This window comes from Podarcis melisellensis, assembly GCF_964234715.1.
Source record: "Podarcis melisellensis genome assembly, chromosome: 11".
NCBI classification, from domain to species: Eukaryota; Metazoa; Chordata; class Lepidosauria; order Squamata; family Lacertidae; genus Podarcis; species Podarcis melisellensis.
The window spans coordinates 1085722-1099356 of record NC_138543.1 but is presented as its reverse complement, the minus strand read 5'-3'; the positions used below and the strand labels follow the sequence as shown (position 1 = coordinate 1099356).

The following is a 13635-nucleotide window of genomic DNA, read 5'->3' as shown; positions in this document are numbered from 1 at the left end:
GTCCCAGAGACACCTGTGGGCCGGAGTGTGCATGTGCATAGCCAGCACATAACCAGGCACTTCATAATCAGCAGGTATAAAAATGGTTATCTTTTAAAAATAATATTTAAGTTATTATTTAAATAAACAGAGATGCATAATCCTTGAGCACTGAAGATACATTACATATGGGAGTACTGTATCTTCAGTTCTGAAAGTTAACATAATTTGCAACCCTCAGAGGCAGGGAGATGCAGCACATAGAAAAACAAATTCGATGGAAACCAATAAGAATTATTATTGTGCCTTGTGCATGGGATCAAATGTCATATGATAAATGATATTTATCAAGTGATATTTACAAAACAAATCAACTGTTCTCCACACGAGGAAGGTTCATGGAATGTATCATATTAATACATGCATAGGTAAACAGACGCAACCGAATCTTGCAGATTTGACATCAACAGTAATCGGGAGTTATTATAGAGGCGCTCGACCCCCCGAGCTGCCTCTCGCTAAGGGCCGGGCGCTCCTGCCATCGGAGGGCGAACACTCACTAGCGGAGAACGAAAAGAAACAATGAGGGGAATGTCAAGAGCAGGCCTTTTCCCGGCCGCAGACTGCCCGGCCCTGGGCGGCCCCAGAGGTGCTGGGCCGGGGCACTTAGCGAGGAGCCGGCCCAGAAGGGGCAGGAGTTCTTCACCTGCAGGGAGCTGCTGAGGGACAGCGCCACCAGGCAGCAGCCCGAGAGACAGCAGAGGGCGCGCCGGCAGCAGCCCCGGCCGAGACGGCGGCGGCCTCCCCGCCCAGCGGCAGGCTCTGTCGGGGGAGAGCACGGCCGAGCACGGCCCACGCCACCTGGAGTGGGACCAGATGCGGCCCTCGAACGCACGGCTTCCGAGTTGCCGCCGAGCCCCGTCGGGAGCGAGCCTCTAGGGGGCGTGGTCTCCCCTTGCCGCTGACTAGCGAGAATTATCCTGGCAGCCGCCGTGGCCGAGAGAAAAAGGGGTTTCTTATATCACTCCATTTTGTCCATAAAATTTGCCACATTACAAGTGTGACTGTAATCCTTCTAAAATTTTAATCTGTTTACAGTGATCTCCCAGATATATTATAATTCCCCCCCCCCCATTTCTTCTGGAAGTTTGGGTCTTCTTGCCTGACCTTTCCGTCAGTTTTGCCATTTCAGCCAAAGCCAGCCCCTTGCTTTTGTTGCGTGTAGTGAAGGGTTAACCTTCTGTGCCTCGAGCCTGAGAGGAGGAGACAACAAGGGAAGTAAGCCAGGACGTGACGAAAGCAGCTTGGAATGCTGGGAGCTGAGTGGAAAGTGAAAGCAGCTTTGTTGCGTAGCTGCTAACAGAGGGAGAAGATGCAGCTTAAATCGGATGGAAGTTCTTCTTTGTAAATATGCTACTTTTGAGCAAATAAAGTGATCTTAGGACAGAAGAAACGTGTGGGACTTTTTTACTGCCCTTTCACAACTTTGCTATCTGCTAATTGCTTTACGACCGCTCCTAAGCCACACTGCGTAAACAGAAGCTGCAGAGATCCACAGGGGAGCGTGGCTGGGCGCCATACAATAAAGCAATAAATCTACACCGAAGAGCTTTGCCTTCTTCTCTGGGAGGAACTTGGTCTTCTTTCCATCTCTGCCAGTAACATCCCTGTGGCTGTCCTCACATGCATTCAAAGGCTTTCCTGCTCCTTTGGAATATTGGCACCTACAATTCTGAATAAAAAAGCTTCTGGTGTTTTTTTTATAAAAGTTATTTTAAACATTTTTCCCCCAATTCATTATATATCGTTTCCCAGAATGCTTTTATTACCTTACATGTCCACCATGTGTTAAAAGGTACCTTCTTTTTCTTTACATTTCCAGAAGGTACTTGTCCTATACATTTTTGCCAACTTAGTAGGAGTCAAAGACAACTAGTACATCATTTTCTTTCTTTTTAAAATTAATTTTTTTTATTAAAATAATTCGGCATTAATACATACGTTACGAATATACAAACATACATTTCACACAATCCTTAAAAATATTCCTACGTACCCACACTCAATCCCACAGACTGACCACCCGGATTTGGCCAAATATCTGTTCCAATTATTAAAACATTTCTCTCCTCCTAGTACTGGGATACTTTGAAATAAAACATCATCCTTGGTCGTATGTTCATCTTTATTACCGATATTTTCTCTAGTAAGGAAAGATTTAATTTTCCCCATACTTGCGAATATTTTTTATTTCACTCCATGTTTTCCCATAGTTCTCATTACTTAAATCCATAGTATTTGTTGTTAAATTTATTCCAAGATACCGCATTTTCTTTTTACTTTCCAATCCTGTAATTTCTTGTAATTTCACTTTATCTTTTTCTTCCATATTTTTCACTAATATTTTGGTTTTCCCGTAATTTAATTTGAATCCTGCTAATCTGCCATATTCGTTTATACATTCCAATATTCTAGGTGTGCTTTGTAGAGGATTTGTTGTAATCATAACATCATCTGCAAAGGCTCTTAACTTAGATCTTTTTTCACCAACTGCTATTCCTCTTATTTGGTTGTCCTGTCTTATTTTCTTTAATAGAACCTCTAATACTATTATAAACAACATTGGGGATAGGGGGCATCCTTGTCTTGTACCTTTAAATATTAATTTCTTCTCCAAACTCTCCATTAATAATAATTTTTGCCTTCTGTTGGTTATATATTGCATTTATACCTTTTTAGAATTTTTCGCCTAGACACAGTTCTTTTAATAGTTTTTTCATAAATTCCCATGAGATTTTATTGAAAGCCTTCTCCGCATCAATTGAAATCAGGGCTGCTTGTTTATCTCTTCTTACTTGTAAATATTCCATTATGTCTATTATATTTCTAATATCCTTTATTTGGCTTCCTTCCACAAATCCAGCCTGGTTTTTATGTAATATTTTTCCTATTATTTTTCTCAACCTATTAGCCAATAATCCTGCATAAATTTTATAATCTGAATTTGAGACAGATTCCAAGTCCATACCTTGTTTTGGCAGGAGCTTTTTATATGCTTGGGTCCAAGAGTCTGTAATATTCCCCTTCTCTACCGCTTCCTCTATTACTTCTTTTAGTAGGTCGATTAATTAATTTAACATTTCTTTATAGTATTCTGCTGGTAAGCCGTCTGGGCCTGGGGATTTCCCTATTTGTAATTTTTGAATCAATTCCTTGATTTCTCCGGTTGATATTGGTTCATTTAATAATTTATGGCCTTCTTCTGCTATCTCTATTAATTTATTTTTCTTTATTTATTCCTCTATTTCTTCTATTGACACTTCATCTTTCTTTCTTTTTAAATTTATGTAATATCCCTTATTGTCCTCTCTTCTGCTTTTATCTTATTTATTAATTTTTCATTTCTTTGTTTCTTTAATTGCGAGGCAAGGATCTTGCCTGGTTTATTTGCCCATTCAAAATTTTTATATTTCCAGAATTTAATTTGTTTTTCTACCTCCTGTTCTATAATTTTATTATATTCTACTCTCAGTAATTTAATTTGATTTAATCTCTCTTTATTTTTGCTTGCATAGGCCAATTTTTCCTTCCTTTTAATTTCTTCTAAAAGCTCCCTTTTCTTTTTTTTTCTTTATTCTTATATGCTATTGAGTTTTGTGGTATGAAATATCCCCTAACAACTGCCTTCCCAGCATCCCACACTGTTTTTACATCTGTCCCTTTCCTCCAATTGCTTTCAAAATATTCCTTCATCAACTTTCTGGCTCCTTGTATTACTCTTTGGTTTTTTAATAGGAAAACATTCATTCTACACATTCCCCCCCCCTTTCTTCTCTTTTCTTTTAAGAGTTAATGATACTAGATTATGATCTGTAAGTGTTTTTGGTAATATTTAGGCATTCTCTGCTTTAATTGTCATATCCTTAGTAATCCATATACTGTCGATTCGGCTCTATGAATTTTTTGGTTCTGAGAAATAAGTGAACTCCTTTTCAACAGGATATTTATATATCCATATATCCACTAAATAAAAAATCCTTACCATTTCCACAAAACTTTTTGGGAGCTTCCCTTCATTTCCCCCTCTCTTCTGCGATCTGTCCACTTCTGGTTCCATTGCTCCATTTAAATCACCTAACACAATAATTCTCGTATCTATATATTCCATTAATAATGATATTACTTTAACATAGAATTCTGATTTTCTTTTGTTTGATCCATAGATTCCCGCTACCACAATTGTTTCCCCTTCTAGTGATATTTTGACTTACAATCCTCCCCTTTTTATCTTCATATAGCAATTCTGGTTTGTATTTGCTTTTAACATACATTGCAACCCCCCTCTTTTTTCTTACATCAGATGCGATGAATTCTTCCCCTAACTTTAGTTTTACCAATAATCTTTTATGCTTAATATTAATGTGGGTTTCATGTAAACAAGCAAGGTCCCACTTCTGCCTCTCTATTTTCTGCCTTTTCCTCCTATTTTTTAAACCATTTACGTTCCAAGATAACAATTTAAATTTCATTCTTTATTAATTAAAAATTGTTAAGTTAGTAGAAAGAGTTTAAGTTATCTGTGGTGGTAAAGGAGAAGACTTTTGTAGTAGTTATTGGTCTGATTTGATTGATTGATTGATTGATTACGGCCATTGGCCCATATCTAAAAACAATACTTGGTCTGATTATTACCACTGGCATAGTTCTTTATCCTTCCACCCTTGGCTGAGCTTTCTTCTTCTTCCGCCTCATCCGATAGCTCTCCCTTTTTTCCTTCCTCATTTCTTGCTTCACTTTTCCCTCCTCCTAATTCTCCTTGGTACTTGCTCCAAAACATATCAGCTTCCTCAAATGTCTCAATTCGTCTTCTTTTTCCTTTGAAATTGAAGGAAATCCCCACTGGGTATTCCCATCTGAAGGCTATTGATTTGGCCTTTAATGCTTTGGTTAGAAATTGGAATTGCTGTCTCTTTTTTATTAACCTGGGTAGGACTTCTATCAGAATTATTATTTCTTTTCCATCTATGGTTAACTTGTTCTTACTCTTTGTTTGGAGGATCTTATCTTTCATCCAGTTTGATGTGAATACAATGATGCAATCCGCTAGCCATTTGTTCATTTTTTATTTTCTTGAGTTCACTCTGAAGATTTTCTCCGTCTGTTCTATTATGTCTTTTTCCTGTAAATGTAGTCACTTTGCTAAAATTTTGATCATCTTCTTCCATATATTCTCCCTCTCCTCTTCTGGAACATTTCTGAATCTCAAGGTCTTCTCTTTAATCTGCAACTGTATCATTGCCAGCTCATCCCCAGTAGCTTCCAGGATTGCTTTTTGTTCCTCCATCTCCTTTTTCAATCTGTCCATTTATTTTCTTTGTTCCCTTTGTTCTTTGCTAATTTTCTTCACCATCTCTTCCATTTGATGATTTTTATTCTTTATTTCTTGTACTTTCTTATCTGTCTCCTTCATTCCTTCTAAGACTTCTGTTAATTTTTTCTTTATTTTTTCATTTTCTTTTTCATTTTTTCCCATTGTGTTTTCTAATTTCCCATCCATTGTATTGATTTTTTTCCTCCAAATCTCCTCTCATTCCTCCAATGTCCCCCTTCAAACTTATGATAAGCTCCTGAAAATCCATTTCCTGTTCAAGGCCTGAGTTTCTTCTTAGTTGTTGCTTTTTTTAAAAAAAAAAAAGTTTCTTACAGATATAACACATATCACAACAAAAGAAAAACAGAGAAAAAACAAAAGAAAAAAGACAAGATCACAGATACAAACAAAAAATAAAATAAAAACAAGGTACGTAAATACCTAACAACCTAAACACCTAAACAACACAAATTAATTAATTAATTAATTAATTAATTAATTAAACTTCTAACCTCATAAACATATTTTGGGCTTCCTCTGAGCCCTCCCGTCTGAATTTCCTTGTAATTAAAATGCAACAGTTTTCTGGTATCATTTTTTAAAAACACAGTATTCCAATTAAAATAAAATTTCTTAACTTTCCTTTAGGTTCTAAATCTTATTTATTTAATTAACTCTTAGTTTAATCCTAGGCCTATTCTGGTACTTTCAAGTAATTTCTAATTTTTAATATCACAGTATTTATTCAAATAGTCCTTAAATTTCTTCCACTCTTCTTGGTATTCCACTTCTTTTTGGTCACAGATTCCTCCAGTAAGGTCAGCCAGCTCCATATATTCCATCATTTTCATCTGCCATTCTTCCACAGTTGGTAGTTCTTGTGTTTTCCATTTCTTGGCTATTAAAATTCGAGCAGCAGTTGTGGCATACAACAATAACTTTACATCTTTCTTGGTCATTTCAGAACCTATTATTCCAAGGAGAAAGGCCTCTGGTTTTTTTTATAAATGTATATTTCAACATTTTTTAAAATTCATTATAAATCTTTTCCCAGAAGTCTCTCACCTTGGAGCATGTCCACCACATGTGATAAAAGGTACCTTCCTTTTCTTTACATTTCTAACATATATTATCACAACTGTGATAAATCTTAGCTAATTTAACTGGAGTTAAATACCATCTATACATAATTTTCATTATATTTTCTTTTAACGTCGTACATGCAGTAAATTTTATCCCTTTCTTCCATAGCCTCTCCCAATCCTCCATCATTATATTATGTACTACATCTTGTGCCCAATCAATCATGACCGATTTAACTTGTTCATCCTTTGTATGCCACTCCAACAACTGGTTATACATTTTAGACATGTTTTTAACATTAGTATCTAACAACTCCGTCTCCAATTTGTTGTTTTCTGTTGCAAAACCATTTCTCTTATCGATCTTCAATAATTCATTGATTTGATAGTATTGAAGCCAATTCACCTTATCTTTTTTTTAAATGAATTTTATTAGTATTTTCCACACAACAACACGAAAGCTATCAAAAAACAATACACAACACACAGAAATCAACATTCGAAAACTAAAAAAACAAAACAAAAACAAAAAACAAAAAAATCCATATCTTACAAGTTAATATTATAAACACTAAAACAATAAGACATTGACTTCCACCAATCCCACAGCACCTCCTTTATCTCTCATTGTGTCTTCCTGTCTTTCTGTTTTCTTTATTCACTCTATCCTAACATTTGATATAAATCCTTCTTTCATATCCTTTCACTTCAAAAGGTTATTCCAGACTCAGCCAGATTTCTGCCCTCAAACCTTGACTTTTGAGGTATTCATTTAGGCACTCCCATTCTTTTTTTACCTCACTTTTTGGTTTTTGTCTCATTATATCTGTCAATTTGGCTAATTCTAAGTTAGCTTACATAGCCACTCTCCCCTAGTGGGTAACTGATTCCCTTTCCAGTACTTAGCCACCAGGATTCTTGCTGCAGACGTTGCGTATAAGAAAAAAAATAGTTTTGTCTTTTGGGATATCAACACTTAAAATTCCTAAAAGGAATGCCTCTGGCCTTTTACTATATGATATTCTTAATATTTTGTTTATTTCTTTGTGGATCATGCTCCAAAATTTCCCAATTTCGGGGCATGTCCACCACATATGGTAGACGGTTCCTTTTTGTATCTTGCATCTCCAGCACTTATTATTATATGTTTTATTCATTTTTGCAAGCCTTTCTGGTGCCAGGTACCACCTGTGATACATTTTCATATAGTTCTCTCTTCTTAAGTAACATGCTGTAAAATTTATATTTTTTTGTCCATAGTCTTTCCCATTCATTATATTAAATTGGGTGGCCCAGATCTTGTTCCCATTTTTTAATAGCGTCTCCTTTTTCCTCCTTTTCTACTTTCCCATTTTGTAACAGTTTATATATTTTTGAGAGAGTCTGTTGGTGCAACTGTAACTTTATATAAAAAAGGATACTTTGGATTAACATAAGAGAAACAATATCTATTTTCCTCTAGAGGAGGACTTTGAAATTGCTACAAGGAGTGGAATTTTCCAACTTTAAAGATAACACTCTGGGACTGTATTTTGACCTTGAGGGTCTGTGTGTTATGGCAGATGGCAGAGAAAAAATAGATCCTTCAATTCAAGAAAAAACAACAAGGTTTGGGAAGTCTTTTCGAAGAGCCTCTACATCTGGCCCTCCTGCCTCATCTGCAGCTGCATTGATGCATTGTAAAACAAAAGGAATGATTTCGGAAGAAGCTTTGGCAAGTGCTCTGAGCAAAATTAATAATTCATTGGAACAAATGAATAAAAATTTGGACCAAATTACACAAAGCATAAATAGTTTGGGACAAAAAGTTAATTCTAATACAGAAGCAATTGAGAAATTGGTTAAGGAGTCCAATCTAACCTGGCAGATTGCAGAGGAGGTTAAGGAAAAGGTTGTTACTGTGGAAACGAAGGTAACTCGACTGGAAACAGAGGTTCCAGATCTGAAGAAGCAAGTGGAGGACCACAAGCTGACGCTGTCTATGATTGAGCTTAAGGAGAAACAGACAAATCTGAGGATTCGAGCAACACTTGAACTAGAAAAAGACTCTCTGATAGATTATCTCATGGAAGAATTTGCATCTTACTGGGACCGGGACTTGAAAAAAGAGGAGTTTAAAATTATGAGAGCCTTCAGACTTGGAAGAGGAGGTAAGAAGGAGAAGAACAGAATAAGAGACTGTTTGATTACCCTCCGATCTAAAGAAGAGAGGGATAAAATTTTGAGTTGGCACTACAAAACGACTCTGGTAATACATCAGTCAAGAGTGGAAATATTTAAAGACATTCCTAAACACCTTTTGGACCTGAGGTTCAATTTTGGAGATCTGGTCGCTTTGCTGAGAAGGAACGAAATTAATTTCAGGTGGGAATTCCCTCAAGGCCTGTCATTTAGTTTTAAAGGAAGGAAAATAAAAATAAGATCAGTAGAAGATAAAACAAAGTTCCTGTACAACCACAGAGAGGATTTACACAAGGGAATCGGAAAAGAGCCAACAAAATTGAACAGAGGAACACCAGACAGAGGACCGGAGCAAAGAGGGGAGAGAATATCACCAAGCAAGGGAATTCTGGACATATCAACATTGTATTTTGGATTGGACTCCCCAGTGAATGTACCAACACTATTGACAGAAGAGGAACAAGCTCTGGGGGCAGTTGGGGGGGTATCAAAGTAAACACAAGATGGCATTGCAAGCCTTGAGTTGGAATGTGAATGAACTGAACAGCCCGGGAAAAAGGAGGAGAGTGTTTCATTTGTTGAAAAAAGAGCAATTGGACTTGATTTGTTTACAAGAAACACATGTGATAAGGTCACACAGGAAGCTACTGAGTAATTAAAAAAAGTTAAAAAAAGAGGAGTGGTTCTCTATGCAAAGGAGAGTCTATCACCTAAATTTATATTTAAAGATGATCAGGGAAGATTTGTAGCAATTGAAATTCAAACACAAGGAGAAATTTTTTTGATAATAGGTATTTATGCACAAATTAAGGGAAATCGGAATTCTTTAAAAAGCTACATGAGACATTGATGGAATATTTGGACTACAATATGATTTTGATGGGAGACATGAATGGTGTAGTGTCTACAAATATGGATAAGGCACAAAGACAAATAGTTACTAAGGATGGAAGACTACCAAAAACTTTTTTTGATATGACTGAAAATATGGACTTAATTGACATCTGGAGAACGAAGAACCCTCTGGAAAGAGAGGGAACTTTCTTTTCCGAGGCTAAAATGACATGGACAAGAATTGACCAAATCTGGGTAACCAGAGGAATGGCTCCGAAGATAAGCAAAGTTGAAATTTGCCCTAAGACCAGTTCTGACCATAACGCTGTGAAGATGGAAATGAAATTGATGCCACCTGGTTCCTTTAGATGGAGGATGAATGATTCTTTGTTTAGGAATGATGAATTTACCAAAAAAGCCCAAAAAACTTTGAGAGATTACTTTGAGATAAACATGAACACAACAGTGGAAAAAAGAGTAATCTGGGACGCAAGTAAAGCCGTCATGAGAGGATTTTTGATACAACAAAATGCAATTAAGAAGACAATGCAAAATGAGAAAAAAGATAAAATTTTGGAAAGAATAAAGGAAGGAGAGAAGAAATTGAGGGCGAAACCAAAGTCTCAGGAGATTTTGAAAGAAATAAAGTTATACCAAGTACAATATTACAAACAATCTTTATTACGGTCCAGAGACCAACAAAACATTACAAATCAATACAGAGTTCATACAGCCTACCTCCAGGTTAATCAAGCACTTTGTTTGGAATATTGGGCTCATTTGTTCTTTCAACCACCGATAAAAACTTTGCCACTGCCAAAGTTCTAGCTTTTGTCCGGTCTTCCAGTAGGAACCTGACAATATATGAAAATGATGAATCATGAAATAGAATGGAAGATTAAACAGATGAGACAAAAGACATTTGAATCGGCAAATAAGTGTGGGAAGCTGTTGGCCTGGCAATTGAAAAAAAGACAAAAACTTAATACTATTACGAATTTGGAAGTGGAAGGAAAGAATATACAAAATCCAGCGGAAAGTGTTTCCAGAGGTATTTTAAACAACTATATACACAGGAGAAGCAGAAAGAAATGGATATTGACAAATTTTTGAAAATAAACGGACTACAAAAAAATTCCCAAGAAAACAAATTAATGCTGAATTATAAAATAACGGAACAGGAGGTAGAAGGGGCCATTCAGAATATGCAATTACCGTATTTTTCGCACGATTGGACGCACCGGACCATTGGACGCAGCTAGTTTTTTTGGGGGGAAATAAAGGAAAAAATTTTTCCCTTTATTTCCCCCCCAAAAGCAGGTCAGGGAAACCAAACCAGGTCGAGGAACAGAGGGATAGTGGCGCTGCGCCTCCCTGCTGTCCCCCGAGCTTGTGGGGCTGGCTGATGTCTGCCTGGCGCGCGGGGCGCTCTGCTTCAGCGGGCCCCACCCGCCAGGCAGCAGGCTGCTATCTGCAGCGTGGGGATCCCTGCAGGGAACTCCTGCAAGGCTCCCCACTCTGCGGATGTGTTCCCGAAGCGCGGGGCGCTCTGCTTTCAGGGCGCCCGATGCTCCGGGAAGCAGGCTACTATCCGCAGTGTGGGGAGCCCTGTGGGGAACTCCTGCAGGGCTCCCCACTCTCCGGATGTCTGCCAGGCGCGCGGGGCGCTCTGCTTCAGGGCGCCCCACCCGCCGGGCGGCAGGTTGCTATCCGCAGTGTGGGGAGCCCTGCAGGGAACTCCTGCAAGACTCCCCACGCTGCGGATGTGTTCCCGAAGCGCCGGGCGCTCTGCTTTCAGGGCGCCTGATGCTCCGGGAAGCAGGCTGCTATCCGCAGCGTGGGGAGCCCTGCAGGGAACTCCTGAAGGGCTTCGCACGCTGCGGATGTGTGCCGGGCGCGAGGGGCGCTCTGCTTCAGGGCGCCCCACCCGCCGGGCAGCAGGCTGCTATCCGCAGCGTGGGGAGCCCTGCAGGGAACTCCTGCAAGGCTCCGCACGCTGCGGATGTGTGCCCGGTGCGAGGGGCGCTCTGCTTCAGGGCGCCCCACCCGCCGGGCAGCAGGCTGCTAACCGCAGCGTGGGGAGCCCTGTAGGGAACTCCTGCAGGGCTCCCCACGCTGCGGATGTGTTCCCGAAGCACCGGGCGCTCTGCTTTCAGGGCGCCCGACGCTCCGGGAAGCTGGCTGCTATCCGCAGCGTGGGGAGCCCTGCAGGGAACTCCTGCAAGACTCCCCACGCTGCGGATGTGTTCCCGAAGCGCCGGGCGCTCTGCTTTCAGGGCGCCCGACGCTCCGGGAAGCAGGCTGCTATCCGCAGCGTGGGGAGCCCTGCGGGAACTCCTGCAAGGCTCCCCACGCTGCGGATGTGTTCCCGAAGCGCCGGGCGCTCTGCTTTCAGGGCGCCCGACGCTCCGGGAAGCTGGCTGCTATCCGCAGCGTGGGGAGCCCTGCAGGGAACTCCTGCAAGATTCCCCACGCTGCGGATGTGTTCCCGAAGCGCCGGGCGCTCTGCTTTCAGGGCGCCCGACGCTCCGGGAAGCAGGCTGCTATCCGCAGCGTGGGGAGCCCTGCGGGGAACTCCTGCAAGGCTCCCCACGCTGCGGATGTGTTCCCGAAGCACCGGGCGCTCTGCTTTCAGGGCGCCCGACGCTCCGGGAAGCTGGCTGCTATCCGCAGCGTGGGGAGCCCTGCAGGGAACTCCTGCAGGGCTCCGCACGCTGCGGATGTGTGCCAGGCGCGAGGGGCGCTCTGCTTCAGGGCGCCCCACCCGCCGGGCAGCAGGCTGCTATCCGCAGCATGGGGAGCCCTGCGGGGAACTCCTGCAAGGCTCCCCATGCTGCGGATGTGTTCCCGAAGCACCGGGCGCTCTGCTTTCAGGGCGCCCGACGCTCCGGGAAGCTGGCTGCTATCCGCAGCGTGGGGAGCCCTGCGGGGAACTCCTGCAAGACTCCCCACGCTGCGGATGTGTTCCCGAAGCACCGGGCGCTCTGCTTTCAGGGTGCCCGATGCTCCGGGAAGCAGGCTGCTATCCGCAGCGTGGGGAGCCCTGCGGGGAACTCCTGCAAGACTCCCCACGCTGCGGATGTGTTCCCGAAGCGCCGGGCGCTCTGCTTTCAGGGCGCCCGACGCTCCGGGAAGCAGGCTGATATCCTCAGCCTAGACACAGCTAGTGGAGCGCTAATCCCAAAGCTTGGGGCGTGCGGAGCTTAGCGCGCCCCAAGCTTCTGGGTGCCGGCAAGGTCTAGACGGCTAGCGGAGACCTTGCCGGCACCCAGAAGCTTGGGGCGCGCTGAGCTCCGCACGCCCCAAGCTTCGGGATTAATGCAGCGCTCCGCTAGCCGTGGGAGAGCTGGGTCTCCCACGGCTAGCGGATAGCTTCCTGAAGCCTGGAGAGCGAGAGGGGTCGGTGCGCACCGACCCCTCTCACTCTCCAGGCTTCAGCGAAAGCCTGCATTCGCTCCATAGGACGCACACACATTTTCCCTTGCTTTTTAGGAGGGAAAAAGTGCTTCCTATGGTGCGAAAAATACGGTAGGTAAATCTCCAGGACCAGATGGACTGACTTCTAGATATTACAGATCTTTGAAAGAATGGTTAATACAACCTTTAAAGGATGTTTGTATTGAAATAATGGAAGGGAAAAGGGCGCCAGAGTCGTAGAAGGAAGCGTACATTACACTTATACCGAAAACAGAGTCTGAAAAGACGCAGCTTAAGAACTACCGCCCCATATCACTGCTCAATGTGGATTACAAAATTTTTGCAGACATTTTGGCTAAAAGATTAAAAAAACGTGTTAGTAGAAGAAATCCATAAAGATCAAGCGGGTTTTCTCCTGGGTAGACATTTGTCTGATAATACAAGGAATATAATCAATATTTTAGAAAAGTTACAAGTGAAGATTAATACTAAAGCAGTTTTGATTTTTGTGGACGCGGAGAAAGCCTTTGACAATATTTCCTGGAGTTTTATGAAGAAGAATTTATTGGGGATGGGGGTTGGTCAAGGTTTTGGAAACGGTATAGGTGCAATTTACTCAGAACAAAAGGCTAAATTAATTGTGAACAATGTAGTGATGGAAGAATTTAAGATTGAGAAAGGAACACGACAAGGTTGCCCAATCTCTCCATTGCTTTTTATATCAGTCCTGGAAGTTTTGTTAAATATGATTAGAAGGGACCAGTTGGTAAA

General features: G+C 41.5%; 1 protein-coding gene across 1 annotated transcript in view; it reads right to left on the bottom strand.

The window, feature by feature from the left end:
- ENTREP1 (endosomal transmembrane epsin interactor 1) overlaps positions 1 to 4096 on the bottom strand; it is a gene marked incomplete at both ends in the record, with an annotated part of 53043 nt that extends 48947 nt beyond the window's left edge. Inside the window, 1 exon segment of the mRNA XM_081929473.1 lies at positions 4022 to 4096. Within this exon segment, the coding sequence (XP_081785599.1) occupies positions 4022 to 4096 (75 nt within the window).
- Positions 4097 to 13635: the final 9539 nt, after the last annotated feature.